At 42.9% G+C, this 24,495-nt stretch overlaps 11 protein-coding genes and 1 non-coding gene across 12 annotated transcripts; 8 read left to right on the top strand and 4 right to left on the bottom strand.

Annotated features, from left to right (window-relative positions):
- Positions 1-19: 19 nt before the first annotated feature.
- V1516DRAFT_642180 (vacuolar import and degradation protein-domain-containing protein) lies at positions 20-1,624 on the bottom strand. The gene is made up of 2 exons (XM_066920116.1): positions 1,485-1,624; positions 20-1,324 (listed from the first exon to the last, which is right to left on the bottom strand). Exon 2 carries the CDS (start codon positions 1,321-1,323, stop codon positions 196-198), a length of 1,128 nt encoding a protein of 375 aa, XP_066775882.1. The 5' UTR covers position 1,324; positions 1,485-1,624; the 3' UTR covers positions 20-195.
- A 154-nt stretch (positions 1,625-1,778) lies between these two features.
- V1516DRAFT_680453 (ribonuclease P 40kDa subunit-domain-containing protein) lies at positions 1,779-3,261 on the top strand (the record flags this gene model as incomplete). Its single annotated transcript, XM_066923089.1, has 6 exons — positions 1,779-1,966; positions 2,019-2,178; positions 2,225-2,287; positions 2,335-2,421; positions 2,471-2,963; positions 3,018-3,261. Coding segments are annotated over exons 1-6 (1,136 nt in total), but the record flags the coding sequence as incomplete, so codon positions are not given.
- A 145-nt stretch (positions 3,262-3,406) lies between these two features.
- V1516DRAFT_680447 (adaptin N terminal region-domain-containing protein) lies at positions 3,407-6,640 on the top strand. The gene is made up of 2 exons (XM_066923088.1): positions 3,407-3,806; positions 3,884-6,640. The coding sequence occupies exons 1-2, from the start codon at positions 3,505-3,507 to the stop codon at positions 6,474-6,476; spliced, it is 2,895 nt and encodes a 964-aa protein (XP_066775880.1). The 5' UTR covers positions 3,407-3,504; the 3' UTR covers positions 6,477-6,640.
- Positions 6,641-6,775: 135 nt separating this feature from the next.
- V1516DRAFT_680446 (RNA ligase-domain-containing protein) lies at positions 6,776-9,601 on the top strand. The gene is made up of 2 exons (XM_066923087.1): positions 6,776-7,354; positions 7,414-9,601. Exons 1-2 carry the CDS (start codon positions 6,926-6,928, stop codon positions 9,571-9,573), a joined length of 2,589 nt encoding a protein of 862 aa, XP_066775879.1. The 5' UTR covers positions 6,776-6,925; the 3' UTR covers positions 9,574-9,601.
- A 116-nt stretch (positions 9,602-9,717) lies between these two features.
- Positions 9,718-10,520, top strand: V1516DRAFT_713749 (uncharacterized protein). Its single transcript, XM_066924318.1, has one exon. The coding sequence runs from the start codon at positions 9,726-9,728 to the stop codon at positions 10,503-10,505; it is 780 nt and encodes a 259-aa protein (XP_066775878.1). The 5' UTR covers positions 9,718-9,725; the 3' UTR covers positions 10,506-10,520.
- V1516DRAFT_539024 (Hydantoinase B/oxoprolinase-domain-containing protein) lies at positions 10,072-15,021 on the bottom strand. The gene is made up of 5 exons (XM_066919174.1): positions 14,701-15,021; positions 14,466-14,649; positions 14,414-14,418; positions 13,376-14,358; positions 10,072-13,322 (listed from the first exon to the last, which is right to left on the bottom strand). Exons 1-5 carry the CDS (start codon positions 14,749-14,751, stop codon positions 10,571-10,573), a joined length of 3,975 nt encoding a protein of 1,324 aa, XP_066775877.1. The 5' UTR covers positions 14,752-15,021; the 3' UTR covers positions 10,072-10,570.
- Positions 15,022-15,051: 30 nt separating this feature from the next.
- V1516DRAFT_t64 lies at positions 15,052-15,122 on the bottom strand. The gene has a single exon. It is a non-coding gene; the product is annotated as a tRNA-Gly (tRNA).
- A 622-nt stretch (positions 15,123-15,744) lies between these two features.
- On the top strand, positions 15,745-18,093 carry V1516DRAFT_680439 (cytochrome P450). Its single transcript, XM_066923086.1, has 3 exons — positions 15,745-16,059; positions 16,174-16,324; positions 16,401-18,093. The coding sequence occupies exons 1-3, from the start codon at positions 15,897-15,899 to the stop codon at positions 17,662-17,664; spliced, it is 1,578 nt and encodes a 525-aa protein (XP_066775876.1). The 5' UTR covers positions 15,745-15,896; the 3' UTR covers positions 17,665-18,093.
- On the top strand, positions 18,094-19,928 carry V1516DRAFT_692978 (protein-tyrosine phosphatase-like protein). Its single transcript, XM_066923885.1, has one exon. It carries the CDS (start codon positions 18,154-18,156, stop codon positions 19,897-19,899), a length of 1,746 nt encoding a protein of 581 aa, XP_066775875.1. The 5' UTR covers positions 18,094-18,153; the 3' UTR covers positions 19,900-19,928.
- Positions 19,929-19,992: 64 nt separating this feature from the next.
- Positions 19,993-20,754, top strand: V1516DRAFT_538559 (uncharacterized protein). The gene is made up of 2 exons (XM_066919173.1): positions 19,993-20,279; positions 20,343-20,754. The coding sequence occupies exons 1-2, from the start codon at positions 20,085-20,087 to the stop codon at positions 20,448-20,450; spliced, it is 303 nt and encodes a 100-aa protein (XP_066775874.1). The 5' UTR covers positions 19,993-20,084; the 3' UTR covers positions 20,451-20,754.
- Positions 20,474-21,800, bottom strand: V1516DRAFT_680433 (thioesterase-like superfamily-domain-containing protein). The gene is made up of 6 exons (XM_066923085.1): positions 21,744-21,800; positions 21,108-21,683; positions 20,840-21,045; positions 20,705-20,771; positions 20,595-20,656; positions 20,474-20,546 (listed from the first exon to the last, which is right to left on the bottom strand). The coding sequence occupies exons 2-6, from the start codon at positions 21,643-21,645 to the stop codon at positions 20,505-20,507; spliced, it is 915 nt and encodes a 304-aa protein (XP_066775873.1). The 5' UTR covers positions 21,646-21,683; positions 21,744-21,800; the 3' UTR covers positions 20,474-20,504.
- Positions 21,801-22,443: 643 nt separating this feature from the next.
- Positions 22,444-23,447, top strand: V1516DRAFT_627728 (uncharacterized protein; the record flags this gene model as incomplete). The annotated part of the gene is made up of 4 exons (XM_066919810.1): positions 22,444-22,783; positions 22,845-22,879; positions 22,931-23,226; positions 23,273-23,447. 4 exons carry the CDS (start codon positions 22,444-22,446, stop codon positions 23,445-23,447), a joined length of 846 nt encoding a protein of 281 aa, XP_066775872.1.
- Between the last annotated feature and the right edge of the window lie 1,048 nt (positions 23,448-24,495).

The following is a 24,495-nucleotide window of genomic DNA, read 5'->3' as shown; positions in this document are numbered from 1 at the left end:
CGTATTAACTATCTATATTGTCCTCAGTCTATCTGCTATCAATGTTATTCAATATCATCATTATTTCCTATCAAAATTCAAAGATTTCATGCATTAGCGGATATTCAAACTGAGTGTCGATCTATCCTGCAATACATATAACCGCATTTATTCAGTACAATTACCAGTCTAAAACCACCATACATTCTTTACAAATTAACGAAACTCATACGCATATTGTCGACCATGATCCGGAACATGTGAAAGATCCAATTGCTGATACTTTTCAGAGCTCAAATGGAAATATAACCCCGAGATGGAGCCTTCGATCTGATTAAAGCAAATGTAGTAAAATCCGGCAAACGATGCACCGTTTATATCCCGAACTCGATGATCGGGAACTAAAAAACATTCTTTCCATCGCATAAATATATGGTCCCGACTCTCGAAGTCCATATGGCGATATTCTGGGCGTTTCGCCAGTTGAGCGAATGGACGCCAGGAAGGAAAGCGCGCCCAATGTGCTATATCTGTAGATTTCGACGCGTCCCACCTTTTAGTCAAAAATGAGTGCTTGGGTCCGATAATTTCTCCTTCGAAATAGGTCGTTAGGGTAGGGTGGTCTTCAGTTAGTCCTTGGATATGAAGATATCCGCAAATGAATGAGTCCGACATATTTACGTGTTTGAGTTCCACATGTACTTTGTAAGTCGAACTCCCAGACTGCTGTGTCCCTTCAAATTTGGATCCTGACCGTAGATAAGAGGAGCAGGAAGTAGCTAGTTCTCGCTCGGTATGGATTGTGTCTTGATATGACTCAAGGGGCAAAGGTAATGGAGGCGAAGTAATTGCAGGGATTTGCCGAGTCGTTTCTTGTATTTCTTTTGTCAGAATAGAAGAAACTAGATTCTTCTTCTGTGAATTGTTATCAACACCAATCTCTTGGTGCTCCAAGGTAGGAACCGGCATTATGGTCTCGTCGGATACCGGTGTAGTAGATCGCGTCTCGACCTCGATTTCAGACTGCGATTGATTATGAGACAGTCTGTATCTATAAATCTCGCTGTATTCCGTGATTTCGGCTCCGGGCGAATTCTCGGAAGAGTAGCTATGATTAGTCTCTTGACGGGTCGCGCTCCAGCTAAAGACGTCGACTTGAGGAACAGTTGTTGACGTGGAAGCTGTGGAGATTGATGAACTTGCACGCTCTAATGCAGGACGAAATAAGCTCTCGCTCGAGATATTGTATAAAGAGTTGAATAGAGGCGAAATGTAAAGAGGATGAATTGGCGATGTCCTTGTCTGTCCAATCGATATATGCGAAGCGGCTTGAGAATTGCGCATACTAGAAACACTAAAGTTAATATATACAATATTCAAAGAATAAAAGTCATTTGATCATTAGGACTTTGCAGTGAAAGAATGAGTATATCAGCAGAACTGGGCAACAGAGGGCAACAAATTCCAATAGATAAAAAAGTGGCAATACAGATATCAGAGCTTACCGATAATGTCGAAAAACGTACCTTTCACAAATCAAACATAACTAATGTGTCCCATTCAGTAGGACATGACGACAAGTACCTGAAACTGCGGCAGTGCACAAAAATATAGTAACTCAGTTGACCAGTTATCCAGACTTCCCTTGTTTGGAATTGTTCTGGCTCTCCGCAGCCGCCGTTCTCGCCTCTCTTAGTAGCCAGAGGCGTTGTGTAACTATCACGTGACATATAATCAGATTTACTTGAATCAAGAGCCGCGAACAAAGTGAGTTTCTATGGATAGAAGTAGTTCATTGAGGAAGATATTAATATAAAAATTATAGTTATCGATGCTAGCAAGCAAATAAATGTCTACCTCTTTTTCAATATTGAAAGCGGAGGCGGCACAGAAAGTGTACGTGACAGAATGTCCATGTCGAGACCAGAACTCTATGGAATCAAAGAGACCTTTCACAACTATCGATGAACATCATTTTAACAGACAAGGAAGTGCTCCCAAACTAGAGATTCAGAGATATATGTGCTAATACTTACTAGGTCGATATAATTGTGCCATCGGACTTGTATTCCAACGTGCTGGCACACAATGAACGATTGAACGGATCACTGTGTGAAAAGGATTGGAGATATTATCATACAGTTACTGGACTTGGATCGTTCTTTCGGTCAGAATTCTTGAATGAGTACATAAAAAAGAGTAAGTACCAATTTAGAATTTTTAGAGCCTAGTTTTGACATTCTAGATAATTGCATTATTCTTTCGTTGACGTCTATAGACTCGGATCCAGTCTACTGCATATATAATGGTAAGCTATGTTCTGTTTCTGAAGTCGGGCTCATATTAACTGAACAGGAAAACTACGACTTTCGCTACCACATGATATTTATGAGCAGGCTGGTCTTGTTGGGACACAATCCAAATATAATAAGAAGCGGTACAGTGAGTATCTGTCACAACTCATTGAATTTTATTTCTAATTTGCATTCAGATATAGAAATTGATCTACGAAGTCCCAAACTTATGACTGGCTCAAAGATGTTCAGCAGAATTATGTACGCTTGCGAAAAATCTCCGATCAGAGCACCGGTTCCGTTCCTTATTTATACATTTCTCTCATCGACCGGTGACGGATTGCTAGGCGATCTTCCATCTTACTTTGAAGCGACAAAATATCCCCAGATGTTCGAAGTAACCTCAATAGGACAAATTGTGGTCCCTTCTTGTGATCTTTCGGTAGCTGAGCTACCCAAAGATTTTTTTGCTACGAGATCTGAACAGATGCAGTATACAGATGAAGTTATCTGCGAAGATTTACAAGACATTTTAGAGTGGATGGGCAGGTTGTCTTTTGATCGAAGTGATTCAGAGACCAGGAGAGTAGTAAAGTCTGGTAACCTAGAAAATGGTGCTCATATGACGAGGATCAGAATGAAAGGTTTCCTCTCATCTCGAATGCTACTCGACATTTACAATGACTTAATGTGAGTGCAGTTAACGACTGGGTGTGCTTTTATCGCATTCACTAACTGATTTAGTGACACCATGAAGCCAACTATGTGGGCATTGATGACTGTCTACGGATTTGAAGACGCTCCAGTAAGCTGGCGCTCATCCGAACATTCGTTCATGCTCGGTGGGGAGAACGACTATAGTCTTTTAATCAAACCTGTAGAAAATTCAGGCCGTCGACTTTTTGTGTTTGAAATAACGGGTAGTCAGGATGAATATAGTTGATTTGTATATTACTTTGCATATTAAAATGTATTTTGATGTTAAATACTACTTGTACTTTGTACCACCACTTTCAGTTCTCTACATAACCCTCGAGCAACAGCAGACCATAATATTCGCAGTGCCTCAATATCGAGACTGCGCGGCTGCCGCAGAGACCACGACGTCGCATCTAAAAGTCGACTCCTTTGCTATCGCGAGAACCGCGCAGACAGAGAGCTCAAGCAGACCATTTTGCTGTTATTGCGATCAATCAATTTGCACATTATCACGAGCTGTGGATCGAACGTGATGGCTGAGGTTTTCTCGTACACACTAGTTCACGAGCCTTCTACGGCCGACCAGCCGTCGGTACAGGACCTGAAATTTCAGCTCGAGCGCGGTAACGACCCAATCAAGGTCGAAGCAATGAAACGAATCCTTGTGATTATGCTTAACGGTGATCCCATGCCGCAGCTTTTGATGCATGTTATTCGATTCGTGATGCCTTCAAAGTCAAAGTCATTGAAAAAGCTTCTGCAATTTTACTGGGAGATCTGTCCGAAACATAACCCGGACGGAAAGACGCTAAAGCAGGAGATGATTCTTGTGTGGTACGTATACAACTAACAGTCAATGCAATTATCTCAATTTATTTTGTTCATCACTACTAATGCATTTCCTTGTTTAGTAATGCCATTCGAAATGATCTTCAACATCCGAACGAGTATATACGAGGTGCGACCCTGCGTTTTCTTGGGAAATTGAAAGAGCCGGAGCTTCTCGAGCCTCTCATTCCTTCTGTTCGGTCTTGTCTTGAGCATCGTCATGCCTATGTTCGGAAGAATGCTGTTTTTGCCGTCTATTCTATTTTCTCGATTTCTGAGCATTTGATTCCGGACGCTGCTGAGCTCGTTACAACCTTTTTGCAGAATGAGTCGGACACAACTTGCAAGCGTAACGCATTTATCGCTATATCAAACATTCATCCCGAGGCCGCAAGGCAGTACCTGCTCAAATCTTACACCGGTATCCCCTCCATGGATGAATTGCTACAGCTAGCATTCATCGAGTTTATCAGAAAGGATGCTCTCACGGAGACATCGAACAAAGGTCGCTATCTTCGTCTAGTGTTTGATCTATTGGAAGCTTCGTCAAATACTGTGGTTTATGAGGCCGCTAGTGCACTGACTTCTCTGACCAATAACCCTGTAGCTATCAAAGCTGCTGCTGGGAAATACATCGATTTGAGCATTAAAGAGTCTGATAATAATGTCAAGTTAATAGTGCTTGAGCGTGTTGATCAACTTCGTAAGCGCCATGAAGGTGTTTTGGATGATCTCGTCATGGAAATTTTACGTGTACTTTCTAGCCCAGATTTGGATGTCCGCAAGAAAGCTCTCGATATATCTTTGGAGATGATTTCCAGTAAGAACGTGCAGGCAGTAATTCTTCTTTTGAAGAAAGAGCTTCAGAAAACTCTTGACCACGACTATGACAAAAATGTTGAATATCGCCAGCTTCTTATCCATTGCATCCATCAGTGCGCGATTAAGTTTGCTGAAGTTGCAGCCGCTGTTGTTGATCTACTGATGGATTTCATAGCCGACTTCAACAATGCTTCTGCTGCAGATATTATTACTTTTGTGAAAGAGGTCGTCGAAAAATATCCTGCTCTGCGTGAGCCCATCTTGGCTCGTCTTATCACGAGTTTGGGAGATGTTCGAAGCGGCAAAGTTTTCCGAGGTGCTCTTTGGATTATTGGACAGTATTCTACTTCGGAAGATGACATCAAAGCTTCGTGGAAGGAGATTCGCCAGAGTATTGGGGAAATCCCGATTCTTTCGTCTGAACAACGTCTTCTTGATTCTGTAACTGATAGTACTGTTGAAGGGTTAGAGGAAGAAAAAGTCAATGGCAGCAGTAAGCCTAAGCCTCAACGGAAAGTTTTGCCTGATGGCACATATGCCACCGAGTCTGCACTTACATCTGATAGTGCCTCAGCAGCCAAGCTCGAAGCGGTCAAATCTGCTTCTAAGCCTCCATTGAGGCAACTGATTTTGGACGGCGACTACTACTTGGCGTCTTCATTAGCTTCTGCTCTGACGAAGCTAGTTCTTCGATATTCGGAAATTTCATCCGATGAGAAGCAAAAAAATTTATTACGTGCCGAAGCCATGCTCATTTTGATTTCAGTTCTTCGTGTTGGTCAGTCAAATTTTGTTAAGGCGCCAATCGATGAGGATTCGGTTGACAGAATAATGTCTTGTATCAAATCATTATCGGACTTGGAGAATGCTAAGATGATCGATGATATTTTCTTGGAAGACACTCATTTGGCATTTCACGATATGGTTGTCGCCGAAGAATCTAAGCGAGCTGATAAAGATCGTCTGGAGAAGGCCAAGAGTGCGATTCAGGTGGATGACTCTTTGGGAATTCGACAGCTTTCCAAGAAGGCTACTGTGAGCGAGGAGGATGCATTTGAGATCGACATCACAAAGGCTACAGGTAGTGAAGCGGATACTGAAGACTTGAGCTCGAAGCTCAATAAGGTCGTGCAACTCACTGGTTTCTCGGACACTGTATACGCAGAAGCTTATGTGAAGGTTCATCAGTTTGACATCGTTTTGGACGTTCTTCTTGTCAATCAGACGACTGATACGCTGCAAAATCTCTGTGTAGAGTTTGCTACACTCGGTGATCTGAAAGTCGTTGAGAAACCCACCACACAGAACCTTGGTCCGCACGCATTTTATTCCGTGCAGGCCACTATTAAAGTTTCTTCTACTGACACAGGCGTCATTTTTGGCAATATTGTGTATGATGGTTCGTCATCCTTAGAAACTAATATTGTCATCCTCAACGACGTGCATGTTGATATAATGGACTACATCCATCCAGGAACAGTTACTGAGACCCAATTCCGAACGATGTGGACCGAATTCGAATGGGAGAATAAGGTCAACATTAATACCAATTCGGCTAGCAGTAGTGCTAGTGTGAAGGATATGAGTCTTAAGGATTATCTCGATGGTCTTGTTGAGTATACTAATATGTCTGTGCTTACACCTGCAGCTAGTCTGAAAGGCGATTGCCAGTTCTTAAGTGCGAACATGTATGCAAAATCTGTCTTCGGCGAAGATGCTCTGGCTAATTTGAGCATTGAGAAGGAGCCATCTGGTAGTATTGTTGGTCATATACGTATTCGAAGCAAGGGCCAAGGTTTGGCTCTTTCTTTAGGAGACAGGATCGCTGCTTCTCAACGATCAGGAAGCCATTAATAGGCATGATATTGTCTCTGTTTGATCCAATTTTTCTGGTTTATATTCGTATTATCATCTTTTGTCTTGCTCCTTGTTATGGAATTATGCGCTGTAGTTGACGTGCTAAAAAAATTGTTTATTTAGTTGATTTTTGTCCCTAATGTCATCATCTATTTCATTTATATTATATCGGCGGTATCTCAAATAATTTTGGTGATTTCTGAGATTTTGGATTTGTAGACTAAGGCGAGAGAGTTCTCTGTCCCAAGGTTGACAGATAATTAAAAATTAGGTTTTCTCCATTTCTGGCTATTCGTTCTTGATTCATAGTGACTTGTAATTACTACTGTTTTCTGCGATATCTGCATATTAGTCTTTGACAGATCAACAGAATTTTACAGTATCTCAGCTGAGGTTGCTGTCGTGACTCTATAAGGCAGGTTCGTGTTTGCAGTTCAACAGCCCAAATGTCAACCTTGGAACCAGCTGAAGACACAGTATCGTTCTACAGCTCATCAAATACAATTAGAGAGAATCTCGATGATGCTCGACCAGGAAAAATAATTGAACTTCCTTTTGCTCTTGTCTTGGTCAGTCCAGAGGAGCGGTTGCGCTCAAGTGATTTATTTAGGCAGCTAGAAACATGTGCAACTCAGACTGGACCTAAGAATGCTGTAATCCATGTAAAGCATTCTGTCTTTGAGCTGCGGCAGTCGCCTTTGAAAATTCACGGTTGGAAGTTTTCAGAATACGATTACTTGAAAGGTCGCCTACCTAGTCGAGCTCGAGGACTATTTTCGATCGTCAGCAAAGACGGGCAAGGTAATGATTGTATGGAAATTGTTGCGAGAGGATACGACAAGTTTTTTAATATCAACGAGACAGTAGAGACAAAAGTAAGTTGAATTTGGTTGTTTTTTTATCTCCACTACGTCTCGACGACTAATTTCCATAGTGGGACTATGTTAAGAAGAATACCAGAGCGCCTTACTATCTCACTCAGAAAGAAAACGGTTGTATCATTTTCATGTCTGGACTTCCAGATGGAAATCTTCTAGTGTGCAGTAAGCACTCCACTGGATTGCGGTCCGGATCGCAAAAAAGTCATTCCGAGGTCGGGGAAGAATGGATAAATCGGAGTCTCAAAACCAGAGGATTAACTAAACGTGATTTGGCAGCTACATTACGGAATATGAACTGTACTGCTGTTGCAGAGTTATGTGATGACGCTTTCGAAGAACATATTTTGGAATATAAGTCAGATCGTGCTGGATTATATCTTCACGGTCTTAATCTTAACATTTCTGAATTCAAAACCTATCCTTTCGTGAACGTGTGCCAGTTTGCAAATATTTTTGGCTTTCGGATGACGAAATACCTTGAAATGCTCTCCTTTGAGGAAATGAAGAATTTTTTGGACGCCTGTGCGGTTACGGGCTCATGGGACGGACAAGATGTCGAAGGATTTGTTGTCCGTTGTCAAGCTCGATCTCCGGATTCGCAGGCTCTTGCCGATTTCTTCTTCAAGTACAAGTTCGAGGAACCATATCTGATGTACCGAGGTTGGCGAGAAGCGACTCGGGCAATGCTCGAAAATCGGAAAGTCCGATTGAAGAAGCATAAAGCTATCACAATTGAGTATCTCAATTTTGCAAAGCTCTACTTCCAGCAGAGTCCGGATTCGGCTTCCATGTATGAAAATAACTACGGAATCGTAAAGTTGCGCAAAGCTTTTTTGCACTATTATGGAAAAGAGGCGAGCCAGATCATTAATGATGAGCGACCGGAAGATGAGGATGAAGTTGAATTGTGTTCTGATGCTCGCAGTCCCCTGACATTTCGTGTGCGGATACAACTCAAAGACCAGGACTACAAGTACATTATAGTTCCGGTTGCTACTATTGGCTGTGGAAAGACCACGTTATCCGTAGCACTGCATCACTTATTGGGATGGGGTCATATTCAAAATGACAATATTACTGGCAAGGGAGGAAAGGCCAAAATATTTTGCACAAAGATTGCAGAAAGTTTAAAATCTCAGCCGGTATGTATAGCCGATCGCAACAATCATCTGAAAAAGGAGCGTCTACAGATCTGGAATGATATGCCGGATATCATGCCGACTGAACGTATTCGATATATTGCAATTCATTTTTTACACAATACCCAGTCACGCGAGGAAATCTTGAAAACGACATTTAATCGTGTTCAGAAACGAGGAAATAATCACCAGACTATTCAAGCTGCGACAGATACACAAGATAAGGTCCAGAAAATCATGAGCGGATTCTTGACCAGATTCCAGCCCGTCGATGTGAGATTTACACCTGATCGAGATATGTTTGATCTGGTAATCGATCTTCCTATTAATGCTCCTTTGGAAATTAATTTGCGGAGAATCATTGACTTAATTTCAGAAAAGTATCCTTGTCTGATCAACAGAACTATCTCTGATAGGGAGCTGGACGAAAGTATTCGAGTTGCACTGGACTATGCTCCAGCTAGAGATCAAGTCAATTCTGCATTCCGTACTGAGAAATCAATTAAGCGTTCAGCGAAAGAAAATCCAGCGAATCCTAAACAGCAGAATCTAGAACTCCCACTAATCAAACGGAAAAAACTAAATTATGTTGCACTTGCCATTCCTGATCCCGAACTGTTTAAAGCGCTGGTTCCAAAGTTGCTCAGGAAGCATGGGGCCGACTGTACCTTTTGGAATTTTTTGCTTGAAAACAAACGAGTTCAAAGTGAATTCCATGTGACATTGATGCATGTCAGTGAGTCGAAAATACAGGAAGATATCTGGGAATTCTATGTGAAGAAGGTGGAGGCCGGTGCTCTGGCCGAATACTCTTTTGATATCACCGGAAAGAGTATTATTTGGGATTCACGTGTTATGCTAGTTGAGGTCCATTTAACTGCAAAGGATACTGGAATACCTCTTTCGCCTACACAAAAATTTCATATTACAATCGGAACGGCGGAAACGCTGATAAAGCCTGTCGAAGCAGGACTACTGCTGAAAGATATAATGAACCGCGAAATCCAACGGTGTGTTCTTAGCCCAGGTGATCTAACTTTTAAATCTGTACATCCGACTTCCATAAGTTATTAGTTGTGTTAATAAATTTCTAATTATTCTCGAATCATAATTCATCTGTATGCGATGATATTGTCACGTGAATACGTGACAATTGTTTTGAAACGTCACGTATCGTCATAGCTTCTGACCAAATAGTCGTATTCTTAAATTCAGCACATGAAACAATGAAAGAATACCGAACAACCAAAGGAAGTGGTATTTTAAAGTTACGACTCGCACGTCAAAGCCGCAAAACATTGATAATTTTTGGTGCTCCACGAATATCCGAAGTCCAAACGCTTGCCGACCCAGCTAAACTAGCATTTTTTGCGGACTTATATCGAAGATATAGACAGGTTTCCAAGCTGGTCTCCGTCCAGGACGTTGATTATTTCTTAGCTTTTGGATCAAGCCACGCTTCATTTCTGGCCATTGTGGCTGTGGTGTCAGAGGAGTCTTTTAAACTGAATGATGCGAACCAGAGATGTTGGAAATCTGTTCAAATTTTGGACCCTTCGCTTGATTTTTCGCAAACTACTTTAGATTCCGACAGTGGAGCGTTTCCTGTACAAACTCAATGGAAGGAAAAAATTCTTTCAATTGCTGTCTTTAAAATGCAATCCGACTGCGTCGTTCAAGCTTATGAGAATCGGAAGGATTGGTGTCTCAATGTAGGAGATATTGTGCATATTCAAAATATCCTTTTGAAGTCATATAGAGGGAAAGTATCTGCGATGACGGTCCATGCAAGCTCTTTTTCCTTATTGGCGTCATCAGACGATTTCAGAAAAAAACTTAGATATTTGGATAGTTCTGCTCTACAACAATTAGAGATTTTACATGGAAGTCTATGCCTGCGGATGATAGATCGGATCAGAAAATGTGTACAATTGGCGACGGAAAATGACAGCAAGTGTAGTGGCAGTCTAGTCTTGTCGTCTTCGCAGCTTAGTTCAGTAATATAGTCCAATATGAAACAATCAAGCAAAGCAAGCAGGTTCTCGAATATATGTACTCTTCAAGGCGACAATTAATTCGATTCCTGGCTTGCAGCGTAGATAGAAACACTACCCTGTCCACGCCAATTACCTTTAACATCCGCCCTCCGAGTATCGGCACCTGGCGCCAAATCTCTAGCTCCATATCCGCCACCTCCCGGTGTATGGATGATGATCCGTTCGCCAGCTTTCATTGCTGCTGTATTTTTTCCGCCCAGATTAATTCGCCGCTCGGTTCGACCCCCTTTCTGATTGTCCAGCATGCGAACCCAAATATTTAATCCGCAAGCAGCATCCTCTCCTCCGGCCAAGCCATATGGATGATATACCCGGCGCTCGGACAAAATTGAGCACTGAACCGGAACTCGAAACTCAATGTCTCGAACAACTCCATCGCCACCGAAATACTGGCCTGTTCCACCTGATCCCTTGCGAATCGAAAATTCTCTCAAAATAACAGGATAGCGTCGTTCAAAGATCTCGGCATCCGTGATCCTGGTGTTAGTCATGTGCGTATGTACTCCTGATGTCCCGTTCCAGGTCGGTCCAGCTCCACTTCCGCCAGCAATTGTCTCATAATAACCCCATCCGCGGATCTGTTCCCCGGTCTCTTCATTCTTACCGCCAATGCCAAACGTCAAGTTGTTGCAGTCACCTTGTGATGCCGCGCAGGCTTTGAACGCGCGGAAAATCACGTCCGTAACTCGCTGGCTTGTCAAGACGTTTCCGCCCACCACTGCTGCTGACGCAGACGGGCTCAAAAATGAGTCTTTTGGAATTATGACGTCAACAGGTCTCAAGCATCCCTGGTTTAGAGGTATGTCCTCAGTGATCAGACACCGTAGACAATAAATAATTGCACTATAGGTCACCGCTTCCGGTGCATTCATGTTCCCGTACATTTCTGGACCGGTCCCAGTGAAATCAAATACAGCTGTACCATTTTCAGCATTAATATCAATAGTTAGATGAATAGGAGACCCATCGTCCATATAATCAACAGCTCTCAGCAATTTTCCGTCAAAGCGAGCACTGATCTTCTTGAGCAAATTGCGGACAGACAATTCAGCATTCTGTTGGATCGCGGTCATATAGAACTGTACAACAGATTCCCCATATTCCCCTATAAGAGTATCAATCAAATTAATACCCTTCTGGTTGGCTGCAACCTGTGCTTTCAAATCATTAATGTTATCCGGTAGACATCGAGTTCCTGAACAGCCAGGAAATTTCGCCGGCTCATCAAGTAGAAGCTTAGTGATCCGATCTTCCTCAAAATGTCCTTCTGAAACAAGCTTCTCGCTCATAATCGCAGCACCTTCTTGAAACAACTCGCGGGAATTTGGTGGCATCGAGCCTGGTAGAATACCTCCGATATCAGCATGATGTGCTCGCGAGGCAACATAGAAAATAATCCTATCGCCGCTAAAAGCTGGTGTAATGACTGTGATGTCCGGTAAATGTGTGCCACCTGTTACAGGATGATTAGAAACAATGACATCGCCTCGTTTCAGTTTTCCTTTCCAAATGTTGGCTTGTGTCCGCACAGCCGTAGACATGGAACCAAGATGAACTGGTAAATGCGGCGCATTAGCAACAAGACCGCCTCCAGCATCAAAAAGTGCGCAAGAATAGTCTAATCTTTCCTTGACATTTGTAGAGACACTAGTTTTCTGAAGTGCGCGGCCCATTTGTTCAGCGATGGCCATAAATCTATGGCCAAAGATAGACAAAGTGATGGGATCTACAACTTCTGTAGAAACTTCTTTAAGATCATATCCATCACCAATATCAATTACAACGTGCGTTTCTAAAATCAAAGCTGCGCTTCCGGGAGGAATCACAATCGTCTGAGTGCCATCAGCTAGAATTGTTGGTCCTGGAACACGTGCACCGACAGGTAAATCCTCGAGTCTGTAGATAGGTGTCTCCTGACGACCTCCATCAAAATAGACAGATTTTGTCATGACGCTTAATCTTCTATCTACCCCGATTGCGTTCACTAAATTTAATTGTTCATCCACACTCGGTTCAGATTTCTGAGCACTCTTGCCAATACCTCGGACTCTAATGTCATCAACAATGACTTCCCGGTTTGGTAAAGTGAATCCAAATTCTTGAAGATGCTGGTTAACGAAACTTCTTTGGAAATCCCAGTCATCATTTGGCTTTATAATCATCAGCGCTGACTCGGTGCCTTGATACCGCATGTTCAAATAGAGCTCGAAAGTGATATTTTCGCTCGAAAATCCTTGTCCTAGTAAAGTTTTCTCAGATGTCGCCTTTAAAATATCAAAGCGTTTGATGAAAACTTCTTCTGTTGAGGGACTGAACGTTATCGAACTAGGTTCTTGAACTTCGTGGACGACATCAGCCAAAGCCATACCATATGCTGAAAGCACAGATGAATATCGATGGATTAAGATTTGTGAAATTCCAAGCGCTTCAGCGATAGCAACAGCATGTTGTCCGCCAGCACCACCGAAAGTAGCTAATCTATGAGTTGACGTGTCAAATCCTTTGGCTTCAGTCAGTGCTCTGATAGGACGAATCATAGTTTCATTTGCAACTTTAATAAATCCATATGCCACTTCATCAACCGTCATCTGAGAATCTGAACTGAGATCTAAATTAATCTGCTTTGTGAGATCCGTGAATAAAGATTCGGATGCGGAACTGTCTAAGCCTTGATTCTCATGAGGACCAAAAATTTTTGGGAAAAACTCTGGTAGCAGTCGGCCTAAGTGAAGGTTTGCATCAGTAACTGTCAAAGGACCTCCTTTTCTAAAACCTAATCAGTAATTTGGTTCCATTCAGTCACGTAGTCGATTACATACCTGTAGCAAGCGGGTCCAGGATGGGCCGAAGCACTTTCAGGACCGACAACAAACAAGCCATTACGCCAGAACAGCATACTACCACCACCGGCCGCAACAGTGTTGATGTCAAGCTGAGGACTCTGGATGGTGACTCCAGCAGTTGTTGTCTCAAAAACGTGTTCGTATCGGCCTTCTCCATATCTGGAAACATCGGTCGAAGTTCCGCCCATATCAAACCCAATAACTGGTATTTTGGTCTTGCGGTCGTAAGAAGTCAATGCATATCCCACAACGCCTCCAGCTGGACCAGACAAAATAGCACGTAGGCCAGAGAATGAATCGACATCTACAAGGCCACCATCAGATTGCATGAATTCACATCTAGCTCCCTTGCCAGATTGAACGGAAGCAGTTCCTAGATGACCTTCAAATCCTTTCGCAAATCCGGAAATATACTTCTTAATCTCAGGAGTGAGATAAGCATCTGCAATTGCCGAAGTAGAACGAGGAACAAGTTTGATCATAGGCATAAGCTGACTAGACAGAGAAATATGTTGGAATCCGATTTTGGATGCAATTTCTCCGATTATTTTTTCATGGTCAGGGAAAGTATAAGAATGCATCAAACAGATCGCAATGCTCCTAAATCCTCTGTCATAAAGATCCTGTAGTTTTTTCTCTATTTGAAGCGAGTCCGGGCGTGTGAGGACTCTCACGACCTCTCCAGAAAGTCCAATAACAAGATCTGGATCTGCCGATACATCAGTAGTTCTGAGCTTGTCAGGATGCTCGGTGTAATCCTCCAGAGTTACACGCTCTTCAATTTCTATAACTTCTTGATATAGTACCTCGGGTTTATGGATTGCAATGTCGAAAATCTTTGGCCTACTCTGGTTACCGATTATGAGGCTATTGCCAAAACCTTTTGTTGTAATCATTGCACACTTCTCACCCTTGCGTTCGAGAAGTGCATTGGTTGCTACAGTAGTACCCATTCGAATCTGTATAACAGTCAGCCCGATAGAACTATTACATACATGGGCGGTTGGCACAAACCGATTCTTAAATGGTTAGCAACAGACAACTATATGATGGCCTTCAAGCTTACCAATCAGACTAGTATCCAGCTTTTCATCTCGGCTAATCTTCTTTCCAGTATAGATCTCCAAGACACGACGAATGGCCTCGCGAGGGGCATCAGGATAGTTTTGAGGATCAACAGATAGCAACTTGACTACTACATCTTCACGCTCGGGATGTGAGCCGATGCAGTCTGTGAAAGTACCACCACGCTGAAGAGTTCATTAGCTCAGAAGTCTGGCCAGCAGCTCAAATTTACTCACGTCGATGGCGATTCGAACTCCGCTAATTACAGGGGTAATATTGGTTGGCATGTTCCAAAGTAGATCTGTTTGTAAGCTGTGGAGAACCCAACAAGAGGCACTTCAGTAGGCACCATTCGCCTGGCATGCATTTCAACGAGTCAACCAGCGACTGAACTCCCAATTGCCGAACTGGAGGGCCCCGTTACTTCCCTTCATTCTAGATCTGGTCTTGTAACCGTATCTGCGAGGAAGTTGAATAATGTCACACGTCGGATGGAAATTATTGCTGAAAAGAAATGTAAATAATTATGCCATGACAAAAATGGAAAAAGCATTTTGTTGCACAAATATACTGCAAAAAATTAATTATGCGTCAGCCCGGAGTCGAACCGGGGGCTCGTCGATGGCAACGACGAATTTTACCGCTAAACCACTAACGCGTTATTCTATCTGAAGGGAAATAATTGAATATAGGCGTCTACGTTTAAAGTCAATTCTCAGTATATTTTTTATATGTCTCTGATCAGATTAGTTTGATCTTCTACTCTATATAATAGAACGAGTGCTTCTCTACCTGAAGTTCAAAGACCAGAGCAACTGGCATTAACTAAGATCCAGCTGTGCTGAGACAGGCTTATCAGAGCCACGTGTAGACCAGTAGTATAAATGATTGAATTGCCATCAGTTCCGGATATAATTGAAAATTTCTTGCTCCCAACTCTTTCCGTCGAATGCCTGCCTGCAAAAACAAGATTAATAATTCTATTTGATTTCCCAGCAAAGCAAGAGGATTCCCCAAGCCTTGAACAGACAGGTAGGACCATATCGATATCGTCTGACCAGATTGGACAAAGACCGTCCCACTAACCGTCAGAGAAAAACCGAATACGAAGCCGCAGAACCTTGATTACATGCGGAAACGAGAACCCAATGCGAAATAAACCCTAAACACTGGGAGCAGGACAGGGCTAGCTAACATTCCTGGCCTAGTTTGCTATCAGAGATCAGGTTAAGGACTTCGAAGGCTGCTTTTCGCCAGAATTTTGCTTTGCTAGTTCGGGTTTATCGCGCTTTCCACTTGTCGGTCTTGCTGTTAGTCTTGCTGTTCCATTTGTATATTTCTTTCTTTGCAGATTTTTGATTTTTCTCTCGCTTGCACTTCTGCGCCGGTTTGTTTATCGTACTTTCAGTCGTTGCTTCAGCCGCTTTTAGAAATGGAGTCTCTTGCTGACAACACCACTGCTGCGTCGGCCTCGTTCAGAGCTTCGCTTCCCGCTGTATCCAGCATCCCCTCATATGTCCTTTCAGCCTATTCTGGTCTTTCCTGGGTCAAGGTCATCTTCACATTAATCGTTGGAATCATTGTCTATGATCAGCGTAAGTTTGTTTTCGATCGTATTAAGTGGTCGCTGTTGTGCTGTTGCAGACTCGAACTGCTTTGGTACTGTTGGTTCGCATGAATGTTTGGACTGACTTGTTATTTCTTGGTAGTGAACTATATCATAAAGAAGGGTAGTATTGCTGGTCCGCGATTCAAAATTCCGATTATTGGACCGTTCTTGGATTCTATGAACCCCAAGTTCTCAGAGTATAAAGCAAAATGGGATAGCGGTCCTCTTAGCTGTGTCTCTGTATTCCATAAGTATGTTGGCCTATCCTACTTGTGGTCGTGTCTGTTATTACTGGTTGTCCTGCTAACCGTGTTCTCTGTTCTCTAGATTTGTTGTGATTGCTTCGACTCGTGATCTTGCGCGCAAGATTCTAAACTCGCCTACCTTCGTAAAGCCCTGCGTTGTTGATGTTGCTATCAAGATTCTCCGTCCTACAAACTGGGTTTTCTTGGATGGAAAGTCCCATGTTGACTACCGTAAGGGATTGAATGGTCTGTTCACGCGCAAGGCGCTTTCTGTATATCTACCCGGTCAAGAGGAGATTTATGATCGTTACTTCAAGACTTTCTTGGAGATGTCTAAGGATGGACCAGTTCCTTTTATGCCTATTTTTCGTGAAATTAACTGTGCTGTTTCTTGTCGAACGTTCTGCGGTCACTATATTTCCCGTGAACAAGTTAAGCAGATCTCTGACAACTATTACTTGATCACTGAAGCTCTTGAGCTTGTCAATTTCCCAATCATTCTTCCATTCACCAAAGCCTGGTACGGTAAAAAGTGTGCAGATACGACAATGGCCATCTTTGCCGACTGTGCGTCGAAGTCGCGTGTTGCGATGGAAGCCGGCGGTGAGGTTACCTGCACCATGGACGCCTGGATTCGCGAAATGATTAATGCTCGTGACAACAAGAAGAGCATTGATGGAACAAGTGGCCCTAGCATTCGTGTGTTCAGCGACAAGGAGATTTCTGAAACAATTTTCACTTTTTTGTTCGCTTCTCAGGACGCCAGCTCTAGTGCTACTACCTGGCTATTCCAGATTCTTGCTGATCGTCCAGATATTTTCGCCAAAGTTCGTGAGGAGCAAATTGCCGTTCGCGATGGAGATTACAATACTCCGCTCACTGTTGACCTCATTGATAAGATGACCTTTACTCATATGGTTGTCAAAGAAGCCCTGCGATACCGACCTCCTGTTATTATGGTTCCATATGTTGTGAAGAAGGATTATCCTATTTCTCCTGATTACACTGTTCCCAAGGGTTCAATGGTCATTCCTACGCTCTATCCAGCTCTTCACGATCCCGAGGTATATCCTGACCCTGAGACTTTCAAGCCCGAACGTTGGGAGCCTGAGTCTTTGGCCAACACTTCTCCGAAGAACTGGCTTGTATTTGGCACTGGTCCTCACGTTTGTCTGGGTCAGACATACGCTGTTATGAATTTTATTGCTATGATCGGAAAGGCTGCACTAACTATGGATTGGACTCATTCTGTAACGCCTGAATCGGAAGATATTAAAGTTTTTGCAACTATCTTCCCTGAGGACAACTGTCTTTTGCAGTTTAACAAGCGTGAGATTCTTGCTTAATTTATACTTCCTGTGATATTTCTTGTATGCATCTAAAGCATGTCGAGTGATCACACTTGCTTTCGAGAATCTGGTGGCATTTCGCTCTTTTGAGTTCGATTGATTTAGAGCTGGATATCAGTTTATCAGTTGATTGGTAGTGGACCGGTGGAGTCGATAGCGATAAACATTTGTGTAAGATATTAATTTTTGAACTGTATCAGTTTGAGTTTGAGTTTGAGTTTGATTCTCTTTGTTTAGGCGATTGGAGTAAAATTAGAAACAATTCGCAGTTTCACAAAGTATTAATTTATAAGTAAATGGGAAGAACTAATGCACAGTTGTAGCTGGTGAAAAGTGTATATATGTTATTCGTCATCAACAATAGAGGACAATTAGCCGAGAGCAGGCTGGTTAGCGAGAGGCTCGAGCCTGCTCATAAATTTCCCCGCTTTCTCAAGCAAGAAAAGAGAGAATAGCTAAATACAAAATTAGAAATTAAGTAATGAAATGGCTACTGAACAGATATTCACAGAGCTGGAAGTGAAAATACCTAGTAGCAGTAAAACGAAAGACACATTTATCCGCGGAGCACTTACAGTTCCAGTTCGGCCGTCGACGCCGAGGTCGTGCGTGGTAATTCTGCATGGATTTGGAGGACATCGGAATTATTGCTACCAGAAACTGTTAGCGCAGGCTCTAGCACAGGAGTCACTAGGATTCTACTCATTGCGATTCGATTTTCGCGGATCTGGTGTTTCTGGACCCGTGGACAATGAAAGTCAAGGACGCACTTTGGAAGGAGATGTGCAAGACGTGAAGGATGTAACAGACTGGATCCGGGATATGCCGACTGAGGACGAATCTACGATGAGTATTGTCGCTATGGTTGGCCATTCGCGAGGAAATATCGCAATGTACTGTTATGTTGCTCGATATAGGGCACGTGTGCCATACTTAATCAACTGCTCATCGCGGTTTCGTGCGGAACTGATCATCGAGAAAGCCCTTGATGCTAATCCAAATTGGATTCGTGACGGTGGGTACTATGCTCATATAGCCAGACATATGAAATCAGTCTCGTCGTTCATACCAGCAGCCGAGACACGATCGTTGGCAATGCCGAAAATGGGTGACGTGCTGGACGAGATCCAGAGGAATAGTTATGCACCTGATTTTTTGTGTATTTACGGTTTACAAGATAAACCTGTTTTTGTGGAGGATTCTGCCAAGTACGCAAATCATCTTGGTCAGAGTTGTACGCTGGAACTAATACCTGAAGCCGACCATAATTTTTATTCGGTCGACAAAGATACAGGGATGAGGATCAATCATAATCCCAAGGTCGTATCCAAAATAGTACAATGGTTATCAGACGACCAGAGGAGATCCAGGTTTGTAAAGAAATACGCCGGGAATAATAGTCTAGGTGCCATGTCGCGGTTCAAAAAAGTTGATGGAGTTGTCAATTTCAGGGATTTGGGCGGCTGGTTGACCGATCTCCAAACCGGAGAAGAAACTCCGCAACGCATTCGGCCAAGATTTATGTACCGTTCTGCTTCATTGAATACGATTTCACAAAAAGGTCAACACGCTATTCGCGCGCTTGATATTAAGGTCTCCTTTGATCTACGGTCGGACAATGAGTGTCACAAAAATGGTATATATAGTATCAGCGGACTAGAGCGCGTCCACATTCCGTTAGGCAGAGAAGACGACCTTTCTCCAGAACAAGTTGCAGAAAAGCTATTAGCTTATCTTAAAGGAGTTCACGGCTTTCTCGATGTGTATGAGGAGATTCTCGAAAACGGGGCGCTGGTTTCAGTCTCAAAGTCGACTAAGACACGACATAAAAGCTCGTTTGGCACGGTGTTCAGGCATATTTTAGAGAGACCATCCGAGCCTTTTTTAATCCACTGTACGGCAGGGAAAGATCGAACCGGAGTTTTGGCTGCACTCGTGTTAATGGTCTGTGGCGTCGATATGAATACGATTGCACGCGAATATGAGTTGACTCAATTCGGCATTTCGGACAAATTCGAGACAGTAGTAAGCAAATTGCAAGCCCGATATCCGGATTTGAGCCACCAGCAGGTGGCAAGTTTGATTGCCTCGACATACGAGACTATGCTTCGAGTTGTGGAGCTAATCAAGCGCAAATATGGGGGGGCTGAGGGTTATCTACATGAAAAACTGGGGTTTTCGGAACAGGAAATTCAGAAAATCAAACTGAATTTACTGGAAACGATTAATTAGAAATAAATAAATTTTATTCCATATCTGTATAAAAGTGTACTTTTACTTTTCCTGACTGTAATTAATTTCGAAATGTTATGCGGAACATTTTGTGATTAGCTGTCTGCGTACGTTGGGAATTATTCCTACTCTCAATATCTCCTACACTATTCAAACCGGCCGACTTTCTCAGCTCATGTCCAACCATGCGAGCTTATTTCCAGTTATTAAATCAGTTCCCGCGACTCACAATTTTTTCTCGACCTAACTGCGGTCTCTGCAGCGAAGCTAAGCTCTCAATATCGAAGGCATTGCCTAAACTAACCACTGGCGACAAATCCCTGCAAGTGAAAGAAGTTGATATATTAGAACCCGAGAATCAGAAATGGTTTGATAAATATGTAAGTATCATAAGTATTTGGTCAATCAGCAACATGGATTGCAAAAAATAATACTTGAGTTAGGCATATGATGTCCCGGTTGTATATTTCCAATTAGCAGAGGATGCAGAGATCAAACGAATCATGCATCATATTTCGGAAACGGATATTATCAAGCTAGTGACTGCATGATCTACAGAGGAAAAGACGATAAAGTGGATAAAATATAATTCTATTCAGTCAAGTTTATAACTTTGTTGGTCTATCTTTACGTAAACGGACGACACCCTGGATCCAGTTAGCATTAAGCTTCCTGTATTTGAATGCATGACTTACTTCTTGGATGATGCTGGCTACTAACGTACCGTCCCTGGCCCAAAACCTACCGTATACCAATCCTGAATAGTTAGTAGCTGAAGAAGAAAAAATCGTTACAAAATCCATACCTCTTGCCGATCCTGTCCAAGGAGACTCAAGTTCATACAACAGCCAGTCGTCCGCCTTTACGGGAGCCTAGAACAGTTCGAATTAGAATTCCAACCAAGACTACAACTGCAACCATGAATAAGAAAGAAACTCACATGGAAATATATCGCATGATCCAAACTGACCATCATCGCAACGGCGTCATTACCAACATCATTGACTCTAATCGAGGTGCCGAGCATTGCCCAGTCGCTAAAATATGCTAGAGCCATAAAATGCGCATTAAGATCGGTGATGACACCTCTAGCCCGAATCCAGAACATATTTTTCGCATCCGCAGGAGCAGTACCGCTTCCTTTTGCTGGATTAAGAGTCAGGAGTTCTGCAAATCTCTTTCTCTCTCTACACTTGATGAACACTCACGATTTACCAATAGCACAGGCCTTATGTCTATAGGCGATATCTCGTCAACCTCAATACTATTTTCAAGATCTACCTTGCTCGCTTGTCCTTTTGCGTATCTTTTGCGTAACCATTCAGTCCAGGATTCAAGTTCCTCGGGTTGTTTGCACGCGAGTCCTGGATAGGGCCTTGAATGGTGCAGAAGCGAGGGCGCAGGAGACTGGAAAGAGATTGTAGTCGTGAAAATGACACGGCCTTTCTGCCTAGCTTGAACAGTTCGCGTACAATAAGATCTGCCAGTGCGCACGTTCTCGACATAATATAGTACTGGAAATGATGGGTCACCGGCTAGAACGAAGTAGCAGTGCATGCTGTGCACTCTGAATTGCGAGGGGACCGTTCGGATTGCTGCCATGAGCGACTGCGCAATTACATTCCCGCCGTAGATTCCTCGTGCATCTGATGCTTTGTACAATCCTTCTGTTGACCGGAAAAGATCTGCATCCAGCTGCTCGAGCCTTAGCGTGTGTTCTATAGAATTAGTGATTGTATCGGCCATGATTTCAATTTGGATTGATTTTTGACAGAAATGGCGAACTAGAAATCAATTACGTTGAACACTTTTCCTTACGTATATTTTCAGATATTTTTACTCACTGCTGCTTTTATATATACTTCGATCAACTCAATTTTATAGTCGAGTGAGGGGATCAACCGAGAAATGCTCCTCTTTCTCCGGACCTCGGTTCAAGTTCCGATGGGTCCGGCTTCGTTTGTGCGGCGTGTGAGCGGCTCAAGACCCTGTCGAGCTGGAGCAGATATGATAATAGAAATTAGTCGAGGAGCAACAGTAAATGTGCAATTTAGACAAATGTAAAATAATTTTTGCAGAATATAAATGAATCAGTAAATACGGTCAAATTGGCTTGGTTTAGTTCATCTGAACGTCCCGGAAAAATGCTTTCAGAGGTAGCCTTGGGAGCTAGTCGTTCATAAGTCCAAAGAAGCTGCTATTGACCTCGAACTTGACTTCGGTTAAAAATCTCAGTTCGGGAGAATTTTATATTCTTACATTAATCTAATCCTTAATTTAGCATCCAATGTTAGTCAGTCAATGAATCTATCGTATCTCCGGAAGTGAAGGCATAGATGATCTCTCATGTGAATGACACGTGATTTAACTTAAGAGTACAATCGCCAGGACTGGTTCGCGTCATTTCCAAGGGAGCAGAAGATATTGACAAGTAAACCAAAGGTCCAAGTTGAGAACGCAGGAGATTAGTGCTCTGAATCGTTCGATAGCGGCAAACTATACAACTTCGTTATAATCAATCAAATAGTCGATCAATAGACTCCGATGTCGTACGGAAACAATCCGCAGTACGGAGTCGGCGGTGGCGGGTCGTCGGCCAATCTACAGTTTTATTCGTCGAATTATGAGAATCCGGCAGCAGCAGCAGCAGCAGCTGGAGTTCCGTCATCTTCGTCTGGCCAAGGACGCTTTGGTGGTGGTCGAGCGAGTGCCAACGTCCTTGGTTCGCAGTTTAGTGGGTTTGGCGGCGTGGGTGGGATACCAGGAACCGCTGGCGTGTCAGGCGATGGTATATCAGCAGCAGCCAACGGGGAACGACTAAGTGGAGGACTACTTGCTGCTTTTGGAACTGGAGGATATTCGGACGAGTCACCATTATTAGAAGGTAGGATATTTGGTTACGGGAAAGTTAACTATTGGAACGGGAGACTGACCAGAGTACATAGAGCTGGGCATCAACTTTAACCACATCAAATCTAAAGTGAGTTTGATCTGATTACGGGATCCTGAGGCTATACTAATCTGTCGATAGACTCTCACAGTATTGAATCCACTATCTCCGATTGATACAAATATCATGGACGATTCTGATCTCGCTGGGCCAATTCTGTTCTTTCTTCTGTTCGGTACTTTTCTCCTCTTATCAGGTAAAATCCACTTTGGTTACGTATACGGAGTCGCTTTGCTTGGTCTGGTCTCGTTACATCTGATCATGAACCTGATGGCTGCGACTAGTGGAATCGATTTCACGCGAACTACAAGTGTCCTGGGATACTGTCTTCTCCCACTTGTCGTCACCTCTGCCATCAGCATTTTCGTCTCTGCAGAGTAAGTTGCATCATAGATCTCGAGTTCTGATATACTAACAAACAAGCAATCTTTTTGGATACATCATGTGTGCCATCGCTATTTTCTGGTGCACGTACTCCTCATCTGCAATGTTTGTCGCTGTGCTGCAGCTCTCAGATATGCGACCGCTAGTGGCCTATCCGCTGATGCTGTTTTACTCCGTATTTGCAGTAATGACCATGTTCGCAGACAAATCGTAGTTCGCTCAACTGAAATGTAAGATAGACGTGTGAATGACTTATGGAGTGTAGTAAATATATGTTAATGTCAGATTACAGTAAGGAACATCTATGAGGAGCTGGTGAAGTGTTGATTACTCTTGAACATGGCAGTGGTCTGTTAAAGCCAGATCGGACGTTGCAATTGCAAAACCGACGGTTTAGGGCGAAATGCATTGGATGAAAGTGAGAATTGACCTGCCTAGGTAGAGAAAACGCCAGGAGATTTGCGATTAATTGTCTGACCATCTGGAAACTGGCGGAGAGTATGATGAATGTTCAACCCTAGAACTTGGCTGCAACACTGGGAGGGGATTACGTATCCGTCAGAAGATTGAAAAAGCAATACAGAATAACATCCTTTAGAAAGTGAAATTCATTTTGATGCTCTAGCTAGTTTATTCCATAGTCTATTTTCAATATGATCTGGACTGCACTTTTTACATTTTCATATTTTCTCGCTCACAGTACATTGATTCACGTACAACCAAACTCCGTCACCGGAGGGGCGCATGACCTGGTTATGTGCAGACAGGCCCGATATCGATTTGACTTTGTACTTCTGCATGGAGGCATTCTTCTTCCGTTTACCTTCGTCCGTGAAGCTCAGCGCGTTAAGACTCCATTGTCTGCACCACGTCTTATTTCCAGCAAAGTTCAATACATTCTGCCACAATCGGCTAACCGTATGACAGCTAATACGGATACAGCTCTAGCGACATAAGGTATTAAATAGGTTAAAAAGATGGAGTACTAGAAAGAAGAAAGAATTTATATGGTCGTCACAGAGACCCCGAATCATCCACCAATTCGGGAACTCAGCTGCAAACAATGGAGCTGTAAAGAATCTACCCACTTTCAATCCTTCAAAATTAGCTACTCTCTCTGTATAATAACTTCTATTTTTACTCCAAAAATAAAAAGAAAGCATAAGAAAGCAGTGCTTTATAAGGCAACTTGGATTTTGTTGTGATGGCTAATCTTTCTCTGCTTAGAATGGATATCCTGTACTATTTCTTCCGATTCTTCA

Source organism: Lipomyces oligophaga (genome assembly GCF_038497815.1).
Source record: "Lipomyces oligophaga strain CBS 7107 unplaced genomic scaffold V1516scaffold_7, whole genome shotgun sequence".
Classification (NCBI taxonomy): Eukaryota; Fungi; Ascomycota; class Lipomycetes; order Lipomycetales; family Lipomycetaceae; genus Lipomyces; species [Lipomyces] oligophaga.
Note: the sequence above shows the minus strand (reverse complement) of the source record. Positions and strands in the feature narration are given on the sequence as shown.

What these genes read in the sequence shown, in the direction of transcription:
- V1516DRAFT_642180 (XM_066920116.1), bottom strand. Translation starts at nt 1,323, where the DNA reads ATGCGCAATTCTCAAGCCGCTTCGCATATATCGATTGGACAGACAAGG.
- V1516DRAFT_680447 (XM_066923088.1), top strand. Translation starts at nt 3,505, where the DNA reads ATGGCTGAGGTTTTCTCGTACACACTAGTTCACGAGCCTTCTACGGCC. An exon ending in CAGGAGATGATTCTTGTGTG is followed by an intron (nt 3,807 to 3,883) that starts GTACGTATACAA and finishes TTCCTTGTTTAG; the next exon opens with TAATGCCATTCGAAATGATC.
- V1516DRAFT_680446 (XM_066923087.1), top strand. Translation starts at nt 6,926, where the DNA reads ATGTCAACCTTGGAACCAGCTGAAGACACAGTATCGTTCTACAGCTCA. An exon ending in ACGAGACAGTAGAGACAAAA is followed by an intron (nt 7,355 to 7,413) that starts GTAAGTTGAATT and finishes TAATTTCCATAG; the next exon opens with TGGGACTATGTTAAGAAGAA.
- V1516DRAFT_713749 (XM_066924318.1), top strand. Translation starts at nt 9,726, where the DNA reads ATGAAAGAATACCGAACAACCAAAGGAAGTGGTATTTTAAAGTTACGA.
- V1516DRAFT_539024 (XM_066919174.1), bottom strand. Translation starts at nt 14,751, where the DNA reads ATGCCAACCAATATTACCCCTGTAATTAGCGGAGTTCGAATCGCCATC. An exon ending in GAGTTCGAATCGCCATCGAC is followed by an intron (nt 14,650 to 14,700) that starts GTGAGTAAATTT and finishes TGAACTCTTCAG; the next exon opens with CGTGGTGGTACTTTCACAGA. An exon ending in CCTGGACCCGCTTGCTACAG is followed by an intron (nt 13,323 to 13,375) that starts GTATGTAATCGA and finishes ATTAGGTTTTAG; the next exon opens with AAAAGGAGGTCCTTTGACAG.
- V1516DRAFT_680439 (XM_066923086.1), top strand. Translation starts at nt 15,897, where the DNA reads ATGGAGTCTCTTGCTGACAACACCACTGCTGCGTCGGCCTCGTTCAGA. An exon ending in AATCATTGTCTATGATCAGC is followed by an intron (nt 16,060 to 16,173) that starts GTAAGTTTGTTT and finishes ATTTCTTGGTAG; the next exon opens with TGAACTATATCATAAAGAAG. An exon ending in TGTGTCTCTGTATTCCATAA is followed by an intron (nt 16,325 to 16,400) that starts GTATGTTGGCCT and finishes TCTGTTCTCTAG; the next exon opens with ATTTGTTGTGATTGCTTCGA.
- V1516DRAFT_692978 (XM_066923885.1), top strand. Translation starts at nt 18,154, where the DNA reads ATGGCTACTGAACAGATATTCACAGAGCTGGAAGTGAAAATACCTAGT.
- V1516DRAFT_538559 (XM_066919173.1), top strand. Translation starts at nt 20,085, where the DNA reads ATGCGAGCTTATTTCCAGTTATTAAATCAGTTCCCGCGACTCACAATT. An exon ending in AGAAATGGTTTGATAAATAT is followed by an intron (nt 20,280 to 20,342) that starts GTAAGTATCATA and finishes TACTTGAGTTAG; the next exon opens with GCATATGATGTCCCGGTTGT.
- V1516DRAFT_680433 (XM_066923085.1), bottom strand. Translation starts at nt 21,645, where the DNA reads ATGGCCGATACAATCACTAATTCTATAGAACACACGCTAAGGCTCGAG. An exon ending in ATCATGCGATATATTTCCAT is followed by an intron (nt 20,772 to 20,839) that starts GTGAGTTTCTTT and finishes GAACTGTTCTAG; the next exon opens with GCTCCCGTAAAGGCGGACGA. An exon ending in TTGGACAGGATCGGCAAGAG is followed by an intron (nt 20,657 to 20,704) that starts GTATGGATTTTG and finishes CTAACTATTCAG; the next exon opens with GATTGGTATACGGTAGGTTT.